This window comes from Electrona antarctica, assembly GCF_951216825.1.
Source record: "Electrona antarctica genome assembly, chromosome: 12".
Lineage (NCBI taxonomy): Eukaryota > Metazoa > Chordata > Actinopteri > Myctophiformes > Myctophidae > Electrona > Electrona antarctica.
The window spans coordinates 28697341-28724442 of NC_136793.1; the positions used below are offsets into that span (position 1 = coordinate 28697341).

The window sequence follows — 27102 nt, forward strand, 5'->3', positions numbered from 1 at the left end:
GCGTGCGTGAGTTCATCCAAATGCATGTGTTTCTCCTCAAATCAGGCAATATGAATTCCAGTGTGATGTCCCATGTGCCTCCTACCATGTTCTGGGGCGGTCTCCTCATACTCGTTAGTGGAGGGGAGTGCAGGCACCAGCGGCTCCATGTTCATGATGAGGTTCTTATGACTCAGAGAGTTATAACTCCTGCTCTGTCCAAACTGGGCTCTGCAAACACAAATATCCACAGGATAGGGTTTACGTATAGGATAGGTGATAAGACATATGTTACTTAGGCACTATGACATCATATTGATGACATACGAGATCTCCATACAATATATGTTTGTCTTATCCCAAATGCCAGCGTTTTATCCTTTTCTCCCAAAGGTCAGCGTTTGGTTAGGGAGGGTGCAGAACAACCACGTCTTCTTCGATACATGTGGAGTTGCCAGCTATGTTTTTACACCTGACAGTCAGGGGTTTCACCAGGAGGGCATAACAACAACAACAGAAATGAATCCCAGTCCTGCTCTCTGCTGAACACGCACCTGGCCAAAGTGTTGCAGTCACTAGCAGCAACAGAGGTCACCCTCCCTTGGCTGCCGGCCGGCCACCATGTGAACACAACCAATTGTCTTTGTAGCAGTGTCCGGCCAAACCAAAGTCACTGCGGAGGAATGAAACCCCAGTCTCCATGGTGGTGTTCAGGTACTTGTACCTGCACCGCCCCAATGACCCCATTTCACACCAAACGGTTTCTTAAATAACTGCTCTAGTTGCTAAATCCCTTGTGTGTTCTGCTGGAAAGAGGACTTCTACCGTATACAGTATGTCCAACAACAAGCAGGTGGTGAAAATTTACTACGACTACAAGAATAGCTTAGTGTGTGTGTGTGTGTGTGTGTGTGTGTGTGTGTGTGTGTGTGTGTGTGTGTGTGTGTGTGTGTGTGTGTGTGTGTGTGTGTGTGTGTGTGTGTGTGTGTGTGTGCATGCGTGCGTGTTAGTAGTATTGCACAACCAGAATCTTACCTGCGCACCTCTGGAGGTTCTCTCTGAATCTTTGAACTGGCTTCTATCACCTCTTTGGCAACTCTTCCACTGAGAGAGGACACAGGCACACACATGCAACGCAGACACGGGCGTGCACTTGCACGCAAGCACACACACACACGCACACGCACACGCACACGCACGCACACACACACACACACACACACACAATTATGGGATGTAATACCATTATTTGGTCATCATTCAGCTTATGCACACATCTTTTTGCATTGCATACTTCAGACAATTTGTACGGTTTCTGAATAGCTAACGTAGGTGGTTACATTTTGAGCCAGGAGGGTCAGCCATAGCCTATTGTTATTGAGACAGATTTTTACTGGACATGAATATGGGTATTTACTGTATAGTTTGACGCATCAGCAGATCTACCGAATGTGGTCAATTCAATGACACTGCTTCAGCATGTGTTCTGATGTTGTAGAGCACCGAAGTCTGACGAGATTTACACATCCTACCTGGGTCGCGTTTTTCCCCCCATTCTGAATTCCCTTAGATTTTGTTTTATATTGCATCAAATAAAAACTGTGTTCCAAACATAAACAAATAATCCCGGCAGTTTCACTCATGACTGATTGAGTGAAGAATCAACTGATTGATGGCGAAGAAGCGCTAAGAGAAAGCTTCTTGGTGCAGTGTGAAGTTTGTAAAGTAAGGATATGTTTCAAATGATTTAGGAAAACCATGGCCAAGTCATGCGGTTATTTCATGGTTTTGTCAGGATTCGATATTTCAGATTAACTGTGGGACTTGCAAAGTTGTAGATTATTTATAAACTAATATATTGAAGCTAGAGATGTCCCGATACTGTATCGGTATCGGGAAAAGTATCGGATCGGCCCTTATTTGTCATATCGGGTCATATCGGTATCGGCGAATATGCCAGTCTAACCACAGATCCGACACAGGGGTAAGGAGTTAACACTATGGCAGGTAAATAAAATGTTGGGATATGTGGAGTTTGCTTTGGAGTTGCCCAAACTGCAAGTGCACATTTGAGTGATGCGTCTGCTATAAACACAACATGAGATATAGCTATAAACACAACATGAGATCACGACACTGGTATCGGTATTCGGTATCGGTATCGGCTAACACAGAAATTGAGGTATCAGGATCGGATCGGAAGCGAAAAAAGTGTGGAGTGCCAGCTCTCAAAAGGTTGTATTGACCACACTCACCTGTATCTGAACCTGCTTCCCTTGAAGAAAATGTTGCTGCTGGATACTGTCTTTATCTGACTTGACTTAGCACATCTGGTAGAATAGATTGGGGGAGAGAGGGAGAGAGAGGGGGAGGCAAAGAAGAGACTAAAACTATGGACTGGGTCAAAATCCAGTACATGGACACTTGTGGACACTTTGTTATAGTGTCTACTGTCTATAATCCTAGATAGTACATGTTCATCTGCAATTTTCTGTAGTGGTCCTTGTAATATTTGTTGTTATCCTGTACTGAAGTAGAATATCACATTATAGGGGTAAGCTATACATTTAATTTAAAAAAAGTACTTTCGACTCATATTTTGCGATGTTTGATTTCATTTGAAGAAGTTATTATCTAACCAGTAAGACGCCCTGAGGGCGAGAAGCGTCCTCCCCCTAAAGGGCGAGGTCACGTGCACGTATCCCCCTGGGTGACGGCAGACTGCTGGGCGAGCTCTGGCACTTTGGCATAGGGGGTCAGATCAACATATGGAATGAATTCTGTACTGGCCATATATGGAGCGTGTCTTGAGTGTACAGGGTTTGATAAGGTCAGATCAACTTATGGAATGTCAGAACAGGAAGGATGGGTGATGACCATGTATGGAGGCATGATGTCAGGAGGCGTGACCATATATGGAGGCGTGACTATCACACGGATATGCAGGTTTTCATAGTAAATGCGACCTACAGTCACAATTAATAATTATACATTTTCTAATTATCTGTTGACTACCCCTGTTATTTTGGGTGAAAGGCGTCCAATGCAGCTTGGTTGCATTGATGAAAAATGGTAGATCGTTGGCACTGTAAAATGGACAATATGACTAAAATGTATATCAGAGACAAACGTTATGTTTAGAAAATATGGAAAAACTGGGGTTGAAATTGGTCTGAAGGTTGCTGACATCTTCATCACCCATGTATGAATAGGTTTCATCTAGTGTGAACAGAACAATATAACTCTCTGATAGTTGCATGATAACCAAGAATAAATCATGCACACAGTAATAACAGTCCATTTGGTCCTTAGTGTTTCCTGCTGTAAGCCATGGTTGCAGCACAGTGTTTGGTGTCAGCCAGAGCCTTAGATATAGACAGAGTTACGCAAACTGCGTTCACTTCATGGGGCCAGTCCAATGGCGACTCTCCTACATAGACTTCTATTGAGAATGGGGGCAACCAACTGGGTCCTGGACCGGAAAGTCCTGGACCGGAAGTAGGCAGAATGCATTGGACTCAGGCAACAGCCCAGCTTTAATGATCTTTAAATCCCTTTATTTTAGATTGTTTTGTAGTAATAGTACAACATAAACATTGCAGAGACTAACTAGTTGTTACTGTACATTACTTTAAAACAGTTGTCATGTTGCACACATGCTTAAAACTGCTCTTATTTGCGCCGCCCTCGTTGAAAAATGTATTTTCAACTCCAGCTTGTCTCAATTCAGGCTGCATGAACAGCGCTCGAGCGCACGGTTTCTGCCCCCTCAATATCATAACTCTTCTATTAGATGGCTCTGGTGTCAGCAACATACTGGACACACTAGATTGGAGGGTCTTAAGCAGAGTGTTCCACGGTGTAGCACTTTGTAAGACTATACACTGTACTGTACAGATCATCTATCACACCAGACCAGGTTCCTGACACTCAGCACTGATGATATGATACCAGGGCGCATACACTCCACTGTCCACGGTGTGTGTGTGTGTGTGTGTGTGTGTGTGTGTGTGTGTGTGTGTGTGTGTGTGTGTGTGTGTGTGTGTGTGTGTGTGTGTGTGTGTGTGTGCGTGCGTGCGTGCGTGCGATGCCCGAGAGTGAAACATCCAAGCTCCTTAATCAAATTAGATTGAATTGAGTTTGGACATGGCAGCCAAGAAAAGCATGGGGAACACACACACACACACACACACACACACACACACACGCGCACACACACACACACACACACACACACACACACAGGTCTCTTGATAATACAGGAAATATATAAAGGTCGTTTAAGACGGGGAGTGACTGACGCAGGTGTTCTCGTCTGGATCAGTGACGCGTCTGCTCGAGAGGGACGCGTAGGATGAAAAAAGATCTCACCACAATCCAGGTCTAGTCACCCACAGGCGCGTCCACAAACGAGCATGTGCGCAACCATTTCATGGGCTTGCGTCAACGCCCCTCAACTTCTCAGCTCGTCTACAATAAACGCACACCTCTCATTGAAAATTAATTACCAAAGCGCTCCAGTCATTCCCTGTCTGAAACGGCCTTAAGCAGAAATTGAAATATGACCTGGAATTGTGTTTTATCCATTTGTAACTCAGTGTACAGAATGTAACCCATTTTACATTTGTTAAACACAAAATGTAATGAACTACTTGAGTCCACTATTGTGAGTCCAGCTCATAACCCCTATGCCTATAGCCTGCATTCCTCTGCGTGTGTGTGTGTGTGTGTGTGTGTGTGTGTGTGTGTGTGTGTGTGTGTGTGTGTGTGTGTGTGTGTGTGTGTGTGTGTGTGTGTGTGTGTGTGTGTGTGTGTGTGTGTAGGCCTACTTAGTGTTATTTTAACTCTGAGTCTGAAAATTACGCATATTTTATAGTGTGTGTGTACGTCAAGCTCACTTGTAAAATGCTTGGTTCTCCACCCCACACTTCCATAAGTGTTTACATGCTGCAGGAGTTGAGGTGTGAAACGTCAACACCAGCTTCTTCTGCACAGCGGGTTAGAGAGAGAGAGAGAGAGAGAGAAACAGAGGGAAAGAATTGATAGGACAAGGAGAGATGGAGGGAGAGAGAGAGAGAGAGAGAGAGAAATAGAGATAGTGGTAGAAGTGGGGAGAAATGAGATTGCAAGACAAGTGAATAAAGACACAGGAAGAGACAAAGTGCTGAACAGTGCTGAACACAGAGGGAGTTGTGCATAACGCTGACCCACAGACCCAAAGCACCATTGTACCAACACGTTCGGAAGACAGATATACCCAGTTAGCCACATGCAGTCATCAGCAGTAAAAAGGCCTGTGGCTCGTAGAGAGGCTGTCTCTTTATGGGCTAAGAGCAAGGATATATTCCAGTAAATGTCCACATATCAGCCCATTGTGTCTGGCAATTATAAGAAGCCGGATCAATGCTGAAACTGGGAGAGAGAGGAAGAGAGAGGGGGGGAGGGAGGGGAGGGAGGAAGGGGGACGGAGAGAGAGAATGAGTGAGTGAGTGAGGGAGGGAGAGTGAAAGAGAGGGGAGGAGAGAGAAAGACAGATAGTGGGGGAGGAAGGGAGTGAGGGAGAGAGAAAGAGAGAGGGGGTGGGAGGTAAGGAGAGAGAGTGAGGGAGGGAGAGAGAGAGAGAGAGAGAGAGAGAGAGAGAGAGAGAGAGAGAGAGAGAGAGAGAGAGAGAGAGAGATAAAGAAAGAGAGAGGGATAGGGAGGAAGTGATGAGGCAGTGTGTAGATCAATAACATGGCACGATGGGAGTGAGTTACTGTAGCGGGCACAGCATCCTTGTGGCCCACGTCCCACTTTGCATCCTGACTGAATCCTTGTGGCCCACGTCCCACTTTGCATCCTGACTGTGGCCCACGTCCCACTTTGCATCCTGACTGACAGACACGTCCCACTTTACATCCTGACTGACAGACACGTCCCACTTTGCATCCTGACTGACAGACACGTCCCACTTTGCATCCTGACTGACAGACACGTCCCACTTTGCATCCTGACTGACAGACACGTCCCACTTTGCATCCTGACTGACAGACACGTCCCACTTTGCATCCTGACTGACAGACATTTGGGCGGAACCCAATAGAGCTTTAAAGGAGAATTCCATGCTAGAAGTCTTTCTTACTTTTCTTACCTTTCTTTGTAGTCGTTACGTCCCCACCAAAGAGGTACAGGTGTTTTTTTGTGCAAAAGCTCCTTATTGGCTATTTTATGGGGCTATGGGGTGTTAATTCGCTTATTTCCATCGAAATAAGACAGTAAAGTGTGCCGCTTGGGATATTATTTACATTATGAAGAGAGGATATATACAAAGAAATATATAATTTTGAGCGATGGAAATAAGCGAATTAGCACAACACCCCATAGCCCCATTCAATTCCCATTCAATCCAATGCAATTCATTGAGGGTTTATGGTAGGGGAAATAGCCAATAAGGAGCTTTTGCACAAAATAACACCTGGACCTCTTTGGTGGGGACGTAACAACTACAAAGAAAGGTAAGAAATCCTTTTAGTATGGAGTTCTCCTTTAACCGATACGCACGCACGCACGCGCACGCACGCACGCACGCACGCACGCACGCACGCACGCACGCACGCACGCACGCACGCACGCACGCACGCACGCACGCACGCACGCACGCACGCACGCACGCACGCACGCACGCACGCACGCACGCACGCACGCACGCACGCACGCACGCACACACACACACACACACACACACACACACACACACACACACACACACACACACACACACACACACACACACACACACACACACACACACACACACACACACACACACAGATCAAATCCTCAGTGTTCATTTATCCATGTCTAACTCTGAGAGAGAGTACCAATGGAACGAACCGGACCAGTTTGGTTCCATTTGTACACTCTCAGAGTTAAATGAACACAGTGAGGACTTCACTGCAATGTGTATAATGTAATGCAGAATGACCTTTGAGTAGTGCCTCAGCTTTGTTACTCAACCCCCTCATTGTTATGGGACAGCATAAGGTAATCCACTGAATTATTATTGCAGCTGGCTACATTGTGACTGGAACACGCATGTGCAGCACTTGCTGTGTGTGTGTGTGTGTGTGTGTGTGTGTGTGTGTGTGTGTGTGTGTGTGTGTGTGTGTGTGTGTGTGTGTGTGTGTGTGTGTGTGTGGTTATACTGTAGATATATTCTGCTACCAGCCCCCCAGGGTGTACAAACACCTACCACACCATGCTTTCTCGTCCCACTTTGAACGACACGTAGATTCTCATTAATTACAAAATATGCAAGCGAAGACACTGTTCTACCTTTATGGCCTTTATGGAAACCCACAATGATGATCCACATCATTACCATTGTGGGCAGAAAATGGTCCACGCACAGATGGGAGCATCAGTATGACATCAAGGACAGTAATGGATAAGCATTTACCATCTGGCTATAAGCAGTTTTGGGGATGATAATAATCATATTCATGAGGTCTTCAAATGCTGAAAGACGTTCCATCTTTATTACTGTAGTATTAAATTATTAGATATTTTGATTGTATTACTTTGTTGCACTTGCACTGCTGCTGCGGTGTCGACCAATTTAATGAAGACCATCTTCTGTTATCTTATCTTATCTTATCTTAGCTTACATTACATTATCTTATCAATTCAAAGTGAGACAGATGAGCTGGCGTACAGTAAGGAGTGAGGGCAATGACAGATGTCATGCAGTGACCTGCCACAAAGTGTTAGAAGCTAATCAGAACAGATTAAAACATCAATGCATGATTCAGTTCATGATGGAGCTCAAAATAGATCAGTGAAAGACATATACCTTCACAAACATAAACGTGCACACGCACAGGCAGGCACGCGCGCACACACGCACACACACACACACAAACACACACACACACACACACACACACACACACACACGTAATAATTTCAGCGTACAGCTAAACGGTTTTGTCAATAAATAATATTTTATGATATATTATAATTGCTAAAATATTGCATGAGCAGTGATACAGTAGATTGTGCATGATTTCATTGCATAATCTATGTTTCTCCGAGATGATCATAAACACACAATCATGATGACGAGGGGATATGTATGTTATGTACATATAATTTCATAGTTGAAGTAATTACAGAATTGCTCAAACTGAATAATATGATTCATTCTTGACCACTGAATGATATCACCAATTAAAATAAATAATACAAAACTAAAATTGCAACAAATAAACAGATATAGCAGTCGACATGTAAAGGACAGACAACTAAAATTGCAACAAATAAACAGATATAGCAGTCGACATGTAAAGGACAGACTGCAACATCACATTGAATTAAAGTATGAAACTAAAGACATTTATGTCAAATAAAAATGCTGAAAGAAAAGATGAAAGGAGATTCACGTCAAATATATTAAATTAAATTAAATTTTCAAACAGGATTCAAGGATTCAAACAGTGACCAAAAGGAGAAAAAAACACAAGGAGAGGCCAACTGTTGAGAGGATGGGCATTGGGGCAGGTAAGGTAGGAACTACCGTATATTCATTCAAGGAAGCTTTGAGAGGAGGTGTCTAGTGTCTACTTGAGGATTGGAGCGTGATTCAAATGCAATGTTCTTTTAAATGTGTTTGTGTGTGAGAGTGTGTTTACTCACCAGTGATGAATATGTATATACACAGAGAGAAGAGACAAAAACAAAGATAAAACTGCATCTTCAGCCATACATGAGTTGCCAGACAGACAGACAGACAGACAGACGGGCAGAAAGACAGACTCACTAAGCAGAGATGATGCTTCTGCAATGAAGAGCACATGACATTGATTGATTGATTGATTGATTGATTGATTGATTGATTGGTTTTGAGAAATAACTCAGCTTATATAACAAAGCATAGTCAAATTTAATACAGGAGTGGCCTGTTGTGATTATGTCCATATAAATTTAAATATAAAAGCAGACGACTGAAGAATGTGACAGAAAGCTTGGTTAGGTCAACGTGGAATGTGAGAAGGAAGCTTAGATCTACAGTACACACAGAGCTCACAACCAACAGGATATATCAGATACTGTATATCTGACATTAGAGCACTTTTGGAACAATATGAATTCCATGACTTTGGACATCTACTGTAGAGGCGCGGTTGTAAAGATGCAGATATCACACTTTATGTTTGTAGTGAAGGCGGAACATATAAATAACCCAAATTACTCTATGATGGCATTGGTACCATCAAAGGACTCTAATTACTATTTTTAGAATATCTCTATAGAGTGCTTCATGCTTGAGTCTTACTTTAAAGTTGCTGCTCAGCATCTACTGTAGCTCTGTATTGAACGTTAGTACAACGATGGAAATCTGCATCTCAAATGCAAGACTCCTATTGAAGGTGACATACTGCATCACACATCAAGTCAGTACTGGCATAAGGTGGGGTTTTGCTGCGGAGCCAGTCATACGTAGAATAAACAGTTCCATTGACTGGGTATTTTTAGAGGAAGTCTTGTATTTGGAACAGAGTCAGTATACACATACAGTAAAAGTTATATGATGAGGTTAGGCGTAGAACACCCACCATTTTGTTACAATGTATCCTGCCTGTTAAGGAGATCTGAAACAGTGACACGCTGTTACACACACACACACACACACATACAGTACAGTATGTGTGTTGCAAGAAGACAGGATTACATAGACAAACAGAATGATGTACTTATGATATATATATATATATTTTGTTTTTACCCCGTTTTTAGGCTATTAGAGTTGCATACAGTATAAAACATCGCAGTTCTAAACATCAACTACACAGTACGTACAGTACCAATTGGAACTAGAGATTGACAGAGGAACTGAAAGAAAGAAAAGAAACACAAACAAACAAACAAACAAACAAACAGAAAGAAAGAAAGAAAGAAAGAAAGAAAGAAAGAAAGAAAGAAAGAAAGAAAGAAAGAAAGAAAGAACAAAAAGGAGTGAGTTTGAGACAGATGTAGACCAGTAGGTTACTGAGACAACACAGCTAGAAAAACAGAACTTAGCGAGACCACAATAGAGCACCAGTATCCAGATCTCCTCTCCCATGGGTACCCAACAACATACACTCTAGATCGTGTTATCTAACAGCATGGCAATGGATCTGGGTTCTAAAAAACGACGCACAATCCATCACCATGATGGCGTCGGCCACACAGCGTGGCAGAGTGAATGACTCATCATCCTCAGAAGAGGAAGCCGTGAGAGATGCATTTAATGTACGTACTCAGAGGAGGATGCTGCACTCACCTCCTTTTGGATTCCGATGACATAGAAGGTTTTCCCCTCAAACTTCAGCTTGCTGACATCAGCCCTGCCGCAGGAAATGAAAGGGAACGTGTCATTTTAGTTTTAAAGGTTTCATGATATTCATTTTCATTTATTTTTTAGGTTTTATGACCTCAATCACACCCAAACAACCTGAACATTGAACATTCCGGGGATTTACTGTGGTCTGGGATTTTCTCTCAGTCTGTGAAGCCTTTTTAGCTGCAATACAAATCAATCAAAAACAGTGAAAACAGTGACATCTGCTGGGAAATCTCACATCACACTCCACAGGAAAATCAGAGAACTTGTTTGAGCCAGAAAACCCCAGACCACAGAAAATCTACTGAATGTTAAAAGTTCCGTTTTTTGAGGTGCAATTGAGCTCAGAAAACCTACAAAAAAAAGAAAAAATACAAAAACTTTTTTGTTATGTCACTATATCATGTGACCACGACTTAACTGAGAGCAGACAGACAGACAGACAGACAGACAGACAGACAGACAGACAGACAGACAGACAGACAGACAGACAGACAGACAGACAGACAGACAGACAGACAGACAGACAGACAGACAAGTGAGTACCATTTGAGTAGGTGAATCCGCTTGTTGCCCTGGAAGACCACAAAGCCTGTGGCTGTGAATCCTAGAAATGCTGTGGAGCCTGTAAAATCCTGCAAAATACATGCACGCACACACAAGTCTGTCTGATAAGAGTGGAACAGATAAGGGGCGAGCTGCTCCCATTCACAGAAATTAAAATTATCCCTTTAATATGCTTAAAATGCTTTGTCCCAATTTATACACTGATATACTGTATATACAGTAAGATAAGGAACATCAGAGAAGGGAGAGGAGAGAATCCGTGTGATACTGATATTGCATTTGACATCCAGTCAGAATTATCATTTAAAAAAACATTTCCAAGAGCAAAAGGTGCAAAGTAGTAAACAGTAAACATTTAATAATTTACCAGAAGAATGGTACATTGTGTGAAATTAACAACAAGACACATTACAGTCTATTGAAGTGAACCAGATACATGTTGCTCTGTTACTCTTGTGAGTGTAGAGTCAATGACTGAGTTTCTCCTGAGCCATGATAAAAATCTTAAATCAGAGTGAATATTGATCCCTGACCCTGACATTTAAGAACAATTGGCATTCTGAAATTGTGGCGACAAGGTAATGGAAGGACAAGTGAATGACATGACGATATAGGCTACGACGTCAAATCAATAAACAGATAACTGGATGTCTCACGGTGGCATTACATTGTTAGAAATTCATTGTGCTGCCAATGATGGCAAGATGGCAAGAAGTGTCTCTATACTGGGGAAATCAAAACAAATTCTAAATCAAGGGGCATTGTACATTCTGTATTGTTCACTGGTTTTACCATATCTTAATTATTGTGTGGAGATCTGGGGTAATACCTATACAGAGAGGGGGGTTATAATTCAAGAGGTGAGCTAAATTTGAGGAAACTTGTTGTCAACACTACCATGAAAAGTCAATGTATAACAATCTGTGGGGTCAACTTGTGGAATGGTCTGGCTTTGGAACTCAAACAAAGCACCAATATTGTACAGTTTAAGAGGATGTATAAAAATGACATACTTAACTATTACAGAGTGGAGGATGAGGCACATTGATTGTCTCTGGCTATGTATTACTTGCTCATTTAATTTGTTGCTTAATTCTTGTTCTCATATATGCATGTATATATATGTATGTATGTTTGGTGTATATATAGTATATGTATAATGAGTATATGGATGCAGTAACACTTGGATTATATGATTATTGTAATTACTTATAGAGATGGTGAATATTTAAGAAGGGGGTAGGAGTAAATAAGTCTTTACTTCTTCCTACTCCTTTTTGAACTTCAGGTGGAAGATCAATGATCACATTGTTGTCATAATTTTCTTATTTCATTCAAAAAAGAAATATACATGCATTGTGGTTCTTTTTTATTATTATTTTATTTTACTGTTTTACCTGAAGGTTCAAAATAAAGATAATCAAATCAAATCAAAATCAAAATGATGTCACTGCTGTAATGTTCAACATCTTATCTGCTCATGGCTGGTCCTATATGTAGTCCTGCTTAGCATGCAACATCCACAGACCACAGGCCTGTTTCTTGATCACAATTAAACGGAGGCTGGGAGAGTGTGGACTTCACTAGAGGGACATATTTGACAGAGAGAGAAAAAAGTGTCTACTACTCTGTAGTAATTAACTTAAATAGAGCAGTGGTTCTAAACCTTTTCTGGATCAGGGCCCACTTGAACATTTTGAAGCCGTCCGCAGCCCAACCATTTGACCACCTTAAGTGTTAATCGTGTAGATGGGTGGGCCGCATGCATTTTCAGAGCATGTATTATGATGATAAATCAATCGATTATGTGTGTTTCGGCTTAGATCAATGGAACTAAGTTCCAATTAATTGGTGTCACAAAGAAAACTGAGTCACAAGACTAACTGAAACCTACCATAATGGCTGGATGGTGTAGGCATACCCATGGGCAATGTGCAGAATGGTGCGCAATTTGTTAGAGGGATAGTCAGTAGAATTGTCTTAGGTAGTGAAACAGTCTCACACAATGTATGGCTCTATTCTCCTTGACACTTTATTTATTTAAAACAAACACTTTCCAATCTAATATCATGATATGGATATAATATTGATACTAGGGATGTCCCCGATTTCCGATCACCCGATCCGATCGGGACAACCCTAACAAAAAAAGTATTTTTAACCACGTACGTACATATACGTACTGTATGTCAGGGGATGAATACAACAATGAGTCTGACTGCCCAGTACTACTGTAGGTCTTGGATGGTACAGTACTACTGTAGGGCTTGGATGGTACAGTACTACTGTAGGTCTTGGATGGGCCAAATGATGTTCTGGTCAAAAGTGTAAGAAGTTACCTTGCAGGGGTGGGGGTCGACTCCATACGTCTCTAGGTTGTGGGCCCTTTGGAGCATGTTCAATTCAGCCATCGAAGCACACTGACCCCTACAGTGTCACAGGGGAGGAGATGTTTAATAATAATTAATAATAATCTGAAAACATAGACAACCTGCTCATTAATAAATAATATTACTGCATATATATTTTAGACACACTATTGTGTTGGTTATTAGTTTACACTATAAAAACATTTTAACTTCAATTTATAGGTCAACTATTCTTAAGGATTTAAGGATTGACAACATAGTCAGTGTTCAGCGGTCAAATTTAACGGTCAAATTTAACGGTGAAACTGGACCCATAAACACAGGATTTTCCAGCGTTAACTGTTGCCACAATCTTTGTATATTCAAAGATAGCTGGCAATAAAAATAATCATGATTCTGTGACTCATTTTCATGATTACATTTGAGTCGGTTAACATATTGTCTGGTGGCCATGTTGGAACTGTGCGTGTTCATCAGTCTAAGTGCTGTGAGGCCAAGGATGTGAGTGATGCATTGTGTCTACTCACTGACACTCACCGCCACCACTAAATCTGAATGTGGTTTCACTGGTTTACAAACCTCTATACACACACACACTTACATATTATTGTCTCTGTCGGGCAGAAACCTTGTAATTCTACTGTATATTTAGTCTTTTTCATGATTGAATGCTCTTCTTCGTCATACTACACAGTGTCACACAAAAGTTGCAAAAATGACAAGTTCAGAGTCACAACTATTTTGCTCTTTTTTTGTAAGTGGTCAAGTCTGGATTTCTGACTAACTAACTATATCCATTGTAACAGGTTATTTTTCACATTTCCAGTTTTGGAGATATGAGGTTTCCTGACAGCAACACACATGCAATAATTCTCACACGCATGTATGCACCCTTCCACGGCACCCATACAGACACACGTTTCCCCCTCTTGTATAAGACCCACCTCTCACTCCTACACAGTACAGTACACAGTACACACCCAGTAAATCTTGTCAGCAAGGCCCACTGCGACAGACAGAGGGCACATGCTACTCATTAGCATCCGTCTAATAATGGATTTGCCTTTGATGCTCTATAATTGTGTTGGTCATGCTTGGTGCACGGTTTGCATACAGATGAGCACAATGTGAGCGATAATACAACAGAGCAGAGAGATTATACAGAGGCAATAGGTCATCTATCACCATAGACATTAAAAAGGAAAACGTGGACGGAGCCAGCGCTGATGTCATTTTCAAGCATGAGTGTACATGTGCAACCACTTGGATTTGAACCTGGGTCTCCTGCATGGGAAACCATATCGCTGGTAAAGGGGGGATATCGTTGCTGTCAGGCAGAAAGCGTGTGTTTCCATATTTCTCTATTTTTGCTTCCTACACTGTGGAAATCATGCTTGGAAACATCCGAGCCGTCATCAACATAAAGAAATCAACCGATGAATATCCCCCCAGTGGGGGAGAACGTGCCGCATGTATATACGCGCCGAAATATGACATGCTACATCAGAGGCCTATGAGATAGCTTTAGCTACTGTATGACAATCAACGACCACACTGTTCATGTGTACCTGAGCTCGTTCTTGTGTATCTCTATAATCTTCCTCTCCAGTTTGAGGGACTGTTTGGGGAACAGCTTGAAGTCTCTGATGTAATCTGATGGGTGCTCCTCTGGGTCATAGTCCCCTAGTTCAGCTGGAGAGAGACACAAAGGGTCAAAGAAGGAAATTACCTAAGTAGTTTCTGTCTGTCTGTCTGTCTGTCTGTCTGTCTGTCTGTCTGTCTGTCTGTCTGTCTGTCTGTCTGTCTGTCTGTCTGTCTGTACGTACAATTACCAATCTGGGAACTTGGTTTGGTTGTCTGCTATAATCAATAATGCCAATTAAATGAGAATGGAATTTTGACTGATAGATGGATCTCAACATTGTTTGTTGTGAATTGTGATTCAAAGATAATGTAAGCAAAACTAAACATTTAACATTTAATCCTAACAATTTATCTTTTGTTAATGAGCAAGTGTTAACACTTTGTCATTTCAGGAACAGCCAGTCACGTGTGCTTCCAGTATGTTAATTACCAGTCTCACTGAAGGTTAAATGAAAACGATCTGGAGTTTAATTAAACAATAATCTTCAACCTATCCTGCAGCATGTTAATCAACACCCTACTAAGAGGAATAGGGACCTGCCCTTGTACTGCAAAGCAGGTCCCAAAACGCTGTGTGGCACACAGTGGTGAGATAACCGAGCCAATCACACTCTACTCTCTGAGGACATGAACCAATCATAGAAGGGGGCTAAGTGCTGGGTGCATTACACTAAGACACTAATTTCTCTATGAAGCGGCAGGCTTAGTTTACGAGATACAGTCCAGCTAATTCCAAATTAAAACAAGTAGTGCGTGTTTAGCCCATCAGAGGATTGTGTTTTGTCTCACAGTGCATGACAATGAACTTTAATAACTGGTGAATGAAGATAAAAGCAACGTTGGGTTTTATCATCAAGTGATGCCTGCCACCCTCATCTGCTGCTCTGTGAGCAGTGATTGATGTCAGCAGGTTTCGTGTTGTAAAAATAAACAAATTATACGAAAATTGCTGATCTACAAGCTGGCCAGTCACATTTCTCTAGTACTGCTTGAGTGGGGCAGTGTTCCTCTGGAGACTGACACAGAGCTGAATTTCTCTGTAGGTGTCTGAGTGGACCTGATCCCAAACATTACCCAGGGATCACCTGAATAGCATATAAAGAGAAGAGGATGTGTCATGGTAATCCTGGGGTGTGATACATGACAGGTTAAGAGTGGTCTGCTGTTCAGCTAGAGATGATTGTGCATGTGTCTGTCTGAGCATGAAAATAGCGTTTGGTTGGTTTTCACAACCAAGTGTCACTGTTGCGCAGCCTAACACACACACACACACACACACACACACACACACACACACACACACACACACACACACACACACACACACACACACACACACACACACACACACACACACACACACACACACACACACACACACACACACACACACACACACACACACACACACTAACTGTATATATGATGAGTACAGTACAGTGACAGTACAGTACAGTAGAGGGCCCCCCTGGGGACCCCCACACGGTAACTAGTCATTTCTCAACCGTTTTGGACGCGGTGCGGCTCGCCGGAACCGGCCCGGCCCCCTGGGCGTGTTCCTGGGGGTCTGGATGTTCCGGGAACCCCCCGTGGATAACTGCCCAATCTGATGAGTGTAAACTGACTTCTACATTACATTCTCGGTTTGACTCTCTCCATTAAACACATCAGATTTTTAGGAAAATATACACTAAATTATTGAGCACAGTAAGACACACTAGCCAGAATGGAAGATAAGTAACTACTGTATCTGGGGAGGAGTGATACAAATCATCAGCCTATGGCATAACATAATGGTTTTCCAAAGGCCAATGTGTACTGAAGCAAATCGGAATCATTCTCTGGTTTGGTGCAGATTATCTTTGAGATGACCATTCATATAAAGATTCATTATATAGTCAGAAGAATGTGCTTGGACGTACAGAGAGGATGAATAGGTGTACTTGAAAAAAAAATCACACTTGAAGTTGTCTTTGTGTCAATACACACAAGAAATCCGTAAATTAAATTGATTTACAGTAGTGATTATCAATTGAGGTTAACTTGTAACATAATAAACTGTCCACCATTAACTGTCACTGTCAATAACACAATTCCGTTGATTGTTTGTGTACAGGGCTAGAAATATACTCAGTAATATGCTGTGTAAATGTATCCATTTGTAATTCAGAGATCGTACAAATGTAACTTTCATTCAAGGATTTCATTTTACTGTGTATATCAAATATAATTCTCGTCAACAGTCAACAGGACTTACCCTGTACGGTGCAGGCTCCCAGGTAGTCAACAGAACTTACCCTGTACGATGCAGGCTCCCAGGTAGGCAGCTTCAGCAAAAGGACAGAGGAGACGACCATGGTAGATGTCTCTCTTCAACTGGAGGTACAAGAGATACCTACAAACACGCACGCACGCACGCACGCACGCACGCACGCACGCACGAAGAGAAGAGAAGAGAAGAGAAGAGAAGAGAAGAGAAGAGAAGAGAAGAGAAGAGAAGAGAAGAGAAGAGAAGAGAAGAGAAGAGATTTGTTGTGATATTTTATGTGTTTTTTTATATTTTCATTCATCATTTTGAAAATACAATGAAAGTGTATATAATTAATGGTCTTGGGTAAATCACTGGATGGTTTTCTTTCAGACATTAATGTTGACGTTTTGGAGATACAATATTTGTGGTCTGACAGTGTTACAGATTCTCTGAGGAGCCTTTTGGCTTTCATGGCAATAACATAAAATACAGTATGTACTGTTTTCCTGAGCTCAGAAGGAGCATTTCAGGTCACATGATGAGCTGCGTGTATTGCTCATGTACTACATGGTATAAAAAATGTGTCAAATAATTTAAAAAAAAGATCAGTATAATGATCCTTCAGGCAACCGTACATGCCATAACCTAACAATTTTAACAGGATTGGTGGCATTATGTCATCATGATTGCATTGCATATGGCATACTCAATATTTCCTCTGTAAAATGATCCCTCCAGGATACAGCTAAATCCATAAAAACCCTGCAATTCAATGGTATCACAGAGTGACACAGACACACTCTGTAGGACATTTCCTGTGGAAGAAAGAATCTAACTATATAGCTAACGTGGTCACTATCATCAATCAAGAGAAAAATGGCAGCATTATATCGCGTTATATAAAGTATTTCTGGTATAACAGGCGGCGGACGTGTTTCGGCTCTATGCCTTCATCGCATTCCTTCTGGTCTCACTATCATCAATCACACAACAAGCTGGGTCTGGTTGCTATGGTGATTTGTGAAACAAGGTATGCATTACTATGGAGACTATCTACGTTACCACAGCGACCAGTAGTTGCCATAACAACCTGTCCCATGGAGGCCAAGTGTACGCATGCTAATGGTTCTCATGTTGCAAAGGAGATGTGGAAACACAATTGAAGCTGAAACTGGAGACAGGGGGGGGGGGGTCTGTTCCAGACAAAAACTGAGTCAGCTTACACACCACGGGTTCTCAACGTTGGGTGAGTTCCTACAGGAGGTCTAAATGGACACTTACAAGTCTGTAACTCTGAGAGTGTACAAATGGTACAGAATGGACAGAATGGACACTCTCAACGTTAAATTAACACTGATTTTAGATTAGACCTGAATCGCCAGAACATATTTTCTTAATGGGCGTGGCTAGCGATTCAGGGCTGGAGCCAGGCTAAAGATCTTCCACACATGAGGCAAACATTTAATATACCAGAAACTTGTCAGCGTTTTCAGAAAGTGAGAACAGGGTTTTTACACACATCCACAGAGAGCGACACAAAAACACAGAGACGTGCATTCAAGGATCACCAACGGACTCAATGATTAAACTTGGTGATGACTAAGTTGTGACTAAAGCACAGAGCAGAGGGAAATCATTAAAGATTGAATGAAGTGAAGAGCCCGCTGCTGTTCTGAAATGACAGCCTGGGGTCCAACTGGGATTAGCCATCACAGTAAAATCCTCAGTTCTAATTTGTCTTGAGTGTACGAATCTACACCCAAGAGTCCAATATGGTTACATCTGTACAATCTCAGAGTTGAATTGACACTCAGGATTTTACTGTGACATGACATCCTACAACAAACCAGGGAAATGCAGTGCTGCATGTGCATAATTGAGCCTTGTGGCTTATCCCCTTTCACTTGGTAGTGTCTATTCCTTTGAAGGGCATGAATTAAATACAATCAATCTCAACACTTACGGTACTAATTCAGAAGTTAATTACCTGTATGACAATGCTTCTATCAATCATTGACCTTGACTCTAAGCTTAGACCACAAACTGGCACCTTGTCAGATAGAGTTAGAAATCTAATTTATGAAGTTTCATGACCTTGTGTTGTTGTTCAATACACTGTGATGAGTGTGTATTGAGTCATTAGGGACAGAGGGACATAGGCAAACAACCTCATTACAATAGTTCAACGATCACTTTGCAACTCCTCACATGTTCTGTCCTGATTTCCTAGATCACACTTATGACCTTCAGGAGGTGTGTGGGCCAGTTTAGCATATTTTTGGTCATTCTGAGCTATGTTTAGCCCCACAAGTGGTTTGGCATCACTGGTCGTTCAGTCAGTTCATCGGCCCCTTTCATCCCAAAAAGACATATTTCAAAAACGACATGGTGACATGCTGTGCAGTGTGCATATGTCCCGACAAGAGGAGTAGGACAGAGTAATTTTGGTGTCCAAGATTTGGGCTCTTAAAAAGTGGTCTACAATGGGGATCAGGGGTAAAACAAGATTGCAGCTCCTAAACATGTACTAGTACCCACTTTCTAACAAAATGGCAGAATCCAGGAAACTGACGTCACAGAATTTCATTGGCTAACAACCCTCTCTGACCTTAACTCTAACCACACCAGACCCACAGCTAAACCTAACCTTGATCATTTCTAGCCTAATATCTGATGAAAACCACTTAAGCTTACCTACAGGAAACATAACCATATGTAAAGCACAACAAATACATCAATCAAGGTCGGCACGCTCAACCCTGATGATCTTTTGTGAAATGCAATGTGGGCATGATACTATCAGGAGACACTATTAAAAAATAAACATTCTACACACAACTATTTACAAGTCTCTGTGTATGTTAGGTCCCCCAACTATGTCATGCATCAAAGCAGTTCCTGTGACCCTAAATCGTGTCAAACCACTTCCAGGGGCTCTGCACTAAATCGTGTCAAACCACTTCCAGGTGCTCAGCCCTAAAGCGTGTCAAACCACTTCCAGGGGCTCCGCCCTAAATCGTGTCAAACCACTTCCAGGGGCTCTGCCCTAAAGTGTGTCAAACCACTTCCAGGGGCTCTGCCCTAAATCGTGTCAAACCACTTCCAGGTGCTCGGCCCTAAAGCGTGCCAAACCACTTCCAGGTGCTTGTCCCTAAAGCGTGTCAAACCACTTCCAGGGGCTCTGCACTAAAGCGTGTCAAACCACTTCCAGGGGCTCTGCACTAAAGCGTGTCAAACCACTTCCAGGGGATCTGCACTAAAGCGTGTCAAACCACTTCCAGGTGCTTGTCCCTAAAGCGTGTCAAACCACTTCCAGGTGCTCGTCCCTAAAGCGTGTCAAACCACTTCCAGGGGCTCTGCACTAAAGCGTGTAAAAACCACTTCCAGGTGCTCGTCCCTAAAGCGTGTCAAACCACTTCCAGGGGCTCTGCCCTAAATCGTGTCAAACCACTTCCAGGTGCTCGTCCCTAAAGCGTGTCAAACCACTTCCAGGGGCTCTGCCCTAAATCGTGTCAAACCACTTCCAGGGGCTCTGCCCTAAAGCGTGTCAAACCACTTCCAGGGGCTCTGCCCTAAATCGTGTCAAACCACTTCCAGGGGCTCTGCCCTAAAGCGTGTCAAACCACTTCCAGGGGCTCGGCCCTACAGCGTGTCAAACCACTTCCAGGGGCTCTGCACTAAATCGTGTCAAACCACTTCCAGGGGCTTGTCCCTATAGCGTGTCAAACCACTTCCAGGGGCTCTGCACTAAAGCATGTCAAACCACTTCCAGGGGCTCGTCCCTATAGCGTGTCAAACCACTTCCAGGGGCTCTGCACTAACGCGTGTCAAACCACTTCCAGGTGCTCAGCCCTAAAGCGTGTCAAACCACTTCAAGGGGCTCGTCCTTAAAGCGTGTCAAACCACTTCCAGGGGATCGGCCCTAAAGCGTGTCAAACCACTTCCAGGGGCTCTGCCCTAAAGCGTGTCAAACCACTTCCAGGGGCTCGTCCCTATAGCGTGTCAAACCACTTCCAGGGGCTCTGCACTAACGCGTGTCAAACCACTTCCAGGTGCTCAGCCCTAAAGCGTGTCAAACCACTTCCAGGGGCTCGTCCTTAAAGCGTGTCAAACCACTTCCAGGGGATCGGCCCTAAAGCGTGTCAAACCACTTCCAGGGGCTCTGGCCTAAAGCGTGTCAAACCACTTCACAGATTTTGATTATACATTAACCACTTCAGCCCTATATCCTATATTACAATTGAAAACATGTCCCCAAAAGCACGCACAGGAACAAAAGGCACCAGCTACTACGTCACTGACACGCTGCAACACGCTGCAACACACACTGCAACAACACACTAACACGACACAGCCTTACCCTCCGCGTCGATCCACGGCTATCTCCTCATGTCGCGCCGCACGCCCACAATCAACAACACCCGCGTAAAAACTGTCATTGCACTGCCACTACAGCCGCCTCCCGTCCACACTCACAAACAACATCAATATCAATAACAAACACAAACACGCCACAAGCACCGACACCCCCGCCTAATTTGTTGCCAGGTCTATGAAAACTAGCCCAGAAAAAATGCCATTCAACACGCTACTTACAACTCGCTTACAATTCGCGGACCTGGCAACACTGCATCCTGTTTTCCCATTGGCTACGGTTGCTACAACACGCATTTGCACTGCATCTTGGGAGCAACACAGCTTAATGTAGGGGTCACCGATTGCTGTGCTACATCCCCCTCATGTTCTCAACACCCCGTTCGGCTACACCACACACACTAACCTACACCATTCTCCACATGCAACACAGGGCCCTTATTGGCTAGCCCCCTCACATGGCGATCCCCACGCAACAAAACACAGCCAGCCACACACACACACACCCACCCACACACACACACAACGCCCACGTTCGGAAATATCGCACTGAGCGCACTGTGCAAACCTGGCGTGGTACAACAACAACAACAACACTACACGCACACGCGCGCGCTGCAACAACACACAGCTACGTACAGTGTGTGTGTCTGTGTGCGTGCGTGCGCGGGGGGGAATTTGGCTCGCCTCGCGATGCAGCGCAAATGCCACTACACTACACAGGGCTCGACAGTGCGACTAGGTACTCGCATTTGCGCCTTACAACATCACCGTGCGAGTTGTAACATTCACTTTGTACCACCGGTGCGACTACACAATCCGAACTTTCAAGCTACAACTTGCGCAGTTTACATCCACACGAATGTGTCACTCTCTCGGTTCTGCACCGCTGCTGGAGAAGTATAGCACTGTCGCAGGCAGCGCAACTAATCCCCCCCCCCCCCCCCCCCCCCCACACACCACCGAGACGGAGGAGAGAGAAGAGAGCGAGAGAGACAGAGAGCACACACGTGAGTCCTGCACATTATATTGACCCTATATTAATTTGTACAACCTAGCAAAGCATAAGATATGATGGTTTGGAGAATAGGCTGCTCTCTCTTTTTACAAGACATAAGCCATTGCATACAGGTTCTCAACCTTTTTAATTTCAAGGACCCCCATAACTCTGAGAGTAAAACCAAATGGACCCATAACAGTCCCATTTGATTCCATTTGTACAGTATCACAGTTAAACGTTATAAAACAGTCCATTTGGTTCCATTTGTACACTCTCAGAGTTACAGACCTGTAGGGTCCACTTGGTTCCATTTCTACACTCTCAGAGTTACAGACCTATAATGGGTCCATTTGGAACCCCCTCAAGGAACCATGAGGGTCCCTGGAACACACCTTTGACAGCCACTGCTTTAAATCTATACATAACTAATATAGAGCATATTTGATCCATTTATTGTTATGGATAAGAACAACAACACTACACGCGCGCGCGTGCACGCGCTGCAACACAAAACAGCTGCATAAAACGCGTGTCACTGTGGACTTCTGTATCTGTGGACTTCTGTATCGCAACGCGGGGCAACGCAACTCTGGGATGAGCGGGCCGAAGGCCCGCGAAATTCTAGTAGCCTACATTTCGGCCATTTGAAAATAGACGATCTACACACAATTCACAATACAATTCACAAATTAAAAGTTAACTTGAGTAAACTTTTAATTGCAGACTTTTTCTTGTAACAGAGTATTTCTATATTGCAGTATTGATACTTTTACTTAAAACATTTGAGTACTGGTATTGAGTCTAAAATCAAATGTTCTGTGATAAAAGAACACCAGACAATGTTAATCTGTAGATGCATCAGTCATCACATTGTGCTGTTCAAGGCATCTATATACGCATTCAACTTTAGAAGTTTAATGGATTTGATTTTGAATGCAGATTTCCAACTCCGAAACATCCATTCTCAGCTTATAAACATCTGTGCTCCATTCACTCTGAAGTCGATACAACCACTAGCCTAATGGTGCTCTCAGAGGAGTTGTTAATGGACAACGCAGGGACAGGAAGTGCATAAGATAAGCCAACAACAAGAGAAGACAGAATTGCAAGGATGGAAACAGAAATGAAAAGTCAGCCTAGAAAGTTGGACAGACCAATGAGGAGGGAGACCTCAAGGAAGGGCAGAACATGATAGAGATGAAAGCATGACAGTGAAAACGGTATGGCCTACAGAGATTAAAATAGGGTGCATTTTGCATCACAAAACGCAATTTATAGTTAAGGGATGCAATAAAACAACGACATCTGCATCCACGGGATGCACTACTGTACTACTGTACTGTTTTTTATTCTAGTTTATTTTGCGAGCATTAGTTATAATAATCATTTCTTCTGTTTTCTACATGAATATAACCACATTATAACCATATCAAATGAAATGGGAGTTAAATGCTGCAATTTGTAAAAATGGCAAAATATGACTCCTAACGTTGTTGAAGTGGGACTCATAAAATGTCCCTGGGACTCATCTAAAAGACCATCCCTGCATCCCGGGACTCATTACATTGAAAACCTATTTACGTCACTGGGCCTATGGCCCTATGGCCCTATGGCCCTATGCTATGGAGTGGAAATGGAAGACTGGGGTGGAAGGAAAGAAAAAGAGAATCATATTGGGGAAAAGGCACCTTTCTAAAGGAGAGATGAAAAAGAAGACAAAGGTCTTCTCTTTAAAAGAGAGATGAGGAGTGCTAAACATGGAAAGGAGGAGAGGAGAGATTGGCTGCAGGAGTGCACAAGAGAAACTTCAGAAAGAGGAGGGAAAGATAAGATGGCATCGGATGAAAAAAGGGAGGGATGAAAGATGCAGCAATCATGAGAAGGTGGGGAGAGGCAGAAAGGCAAGGCAAAGTAGAGAGAGGGAGGGAGACGAACAGAAGGTAGGGAGGGAGGAGACGACACTAGGGATGAAGTGATGAGAGAGAGGGAGGAGAGGTAAGGAAAAGGTCTGATAGACGAGGTGGAGTGAAGAACATGGGCTAGAATGGAGGATGGAGGAGTTGAGAAAGAGAGTTTGCCATGTCTTTTATAGACATGGAAAATGGAGTCCCTTGATAAAACTAGAAGTAACTAGAAAAGTGTGGTTGCCGCCATCTTATATAGGCCCCTCCCAATAATTTTGCTAGCCACGTCACCCTGTGATCATGTGTAAGTATTTTCATTTTTCTGTAACAAACAGACCTTTTTGCCCCCTATGGATGAAAATGGAATTGCTTTTGGCTCTGGGTTGATTAAAACACCCGCGACATGTGATTCAAATTTGGGATGGATTGGACATTTGATTGGTGGCATTTTTTGTAAAATAGGCCACTCCCAATGACTTCGGACGACGATTACGGCCGAACCATACGGACTACCAAAATTCTGCCTGTGGTGTTTTAAACGGATATGTCCAGAGATCATGTGTACCAATTTTCGTGAGATTTGGACCAAAACTTTTGGAGGAGGAGCAAAAAGTGTATTTTTGAGAAAATTCTAAATGGCGGAAAATCTATCCTGACGGAAATGGGCATGGCCTATATGGGGAGATGCGTCATGACCCATGGAATCCAGGGAAAAATAATTTTACGACCTGCGGTTCAACAGTTATTTATTTTTATTAAATGTTTTATCCCACAATTTTGTAACCCATTTTTTCACCCAGTGTCAATTATCTAATATAATCCTGGGCGCTACACTTCCTCTGCCAACCTGGGGGGGCAGCGGACTGACCTCATGCTTCCTTCTATGCATGAGGAGTCCAAGCTGCTTCTTTTCACCTGACAGGGGAGAGTTTCCCCGGCCGGACGTAGCGCGTGGAAGGAACACGTTGGTTCAACAGTTATAAGCCAAAACGTAAAGTGGGCTGTTATAGCGCCACCATGAGGCCGACTGATATAATTATAAGTTAATACATTTTAGTAATTATTATGAACCTGGCCTACAAGTTTTGTAACTATAGCGCGTACGGTCTCAGAGGAAAAAATACTTGAATTTGAGTTCAGACCTTCGCAGTTTGCATTTTCCCATTCATGTCAATGGGGAAATGTAATGCACGAATACATTAATATCAATTAAACTATACAACATTTCTCTTAGCAAAATACAAGCACACCATTCCCAATGAAGCCGGTCAATTTGACATATGGCTCAATTGCGTGCCGTCAAAACTGTGGGAGGAGTAGCGAACCAAACTTTAGGGTTACTCTAGCATAATAATAAAGTGTTACAATTTACAATTTACAATTTAGGCATTTAGCAGACGCTCTTAATCCAGAGCGATTTACATTAAGCAAGAACAAAAAGCATGGGAATACATCACATATATAAACAGCATTTATCAAGAAACATGCGTAAGCTAAGAACGTAACTAGAACATATCTATATATAATGACACTATACATATAAGCTATCCATATATATTATACTATGCTGTACTGTTATTGTGCTGTCTACATGACATGCTATAAGTCTGTTTCAAATGCTATCTAAGTCTAAAAAAGTGCTGTCTAAGGGGGTAGGGTAAGTGCTATGGGCCATGGTGGAGTCTGAAAAGGTGGGTTTTCAAAGTACTATAGTCTGATAACAACACTAGACAAGTCTGTAGGTGTTCTTTTAGACTCTGATTTGAAGTCCTGTGCAGTTTTCATCTCATTCTTTCAACTTTCAAAAGAGAGCAGAGAGCTCCTTGTGTTTTCCACAGTAACAAGTCCTTTAAAGCTCACACATTCCCAGTTGTTAGATGCTCCTTCACAAGTCCTTTAGATCTTGTATGGCTTGCTAGATATGCAGAACCTCATCCAAAAGAATTGGAGATGCAGCTTTATTCAATGATGCTCCTAAATGATGGAACACCATGCCTAAAGAGATTAGAGAGGGAGGCTCATCTTTTTAACCTAACCTTTCTGTAGCTCCATTTCTTACCATTTTAAGGCATTTTGCCATTTTGTTTTCCATTTAACTTTCTTATTGATGGATTATGTGCTTTACTTATTTTATATCTTTTCTTTTTAAGTTTGCTGTTGTTTTCTTCCTTCAAATTTTAGGTGCTATCTTATTCTATTTCTTCTTATCATTAACATTATTAGTGCATTAGAAAGATGAAAACAGATCCCTTGCTGAATGAGCAAATTACCTTGAATGGTTGGAGTAGAGAGGGAGAGAAAGATGGAGAGAGAAGGAAGTACACAGTCAAATCTGAAGTGCTACAGTAATTTTACTTTTACTGCGTAGATGTATGACTGTCTGTCCACTAGCAAAGCAGTTAAACGAACAGAAGAAACAGGCACATCAGTGCCTAGTATTGGAATCAGGCTTGATTTATACTTTGTTGTGTGCTGAAAATAGCCACTCTACTGCTAACAACGCATCGTTGATCTGCTATTTTCTCTGCACAGCACCAGAACGCAGCTAAGTATAAATCAGGCTTCAACACTGTCAACAGTCTCTCTTTCTCCGTCTACTTCATGATGAATGTAAAAAGTATTTTCATTTACCCGCTGCATGTATTTTTCTG

General features: G+C 42.7%; 1 protein-coding gene across 1 annotated transcript in view; it reads right to left on the reverse strand.

The window, feature by feature from the left end:
• Window positions 1–27102, reverse strand: part of frmd3 (FERM domain containing 3) — a 70408-nt gene that overhangs the window by 12507 nt on the left and 30799 nt on the right. Inside the window, exons 6-14 of the mRNA XM_079515521.1 lie at window positions 17220–17317; window positions 14847–14970; window positions 13249–13336; window positions 10889–10977; window positions 10283–10346; window positions 4878–4966; window positions 2235–2309; window positions 1015–1083; window positions 86–210 (exon numbers count right to left, since the gene is read on the reverse strand). Of these exons, the coding sequence (XP_079371647.1) occupies window positions 86–210; window positions 1015–1083; window positions 2235–2309; window positions 4878–4966; window positions 10283–10346; window positions 10889–10977; window positions 13249–13336; window positions 14847–14970; window positions 17220–17317 (821 nt within the window). The remainder of the gene's footprint in view (window positions 1–85; window positions 211–1014; window positions 1084–2234; window positions 2310–4877; window positions 4967–10282; window positions 10347–10888; window positions 10978–13248; window positions 13337–14846; window positions 14971–17219; window positions 17318–27102) is intronic.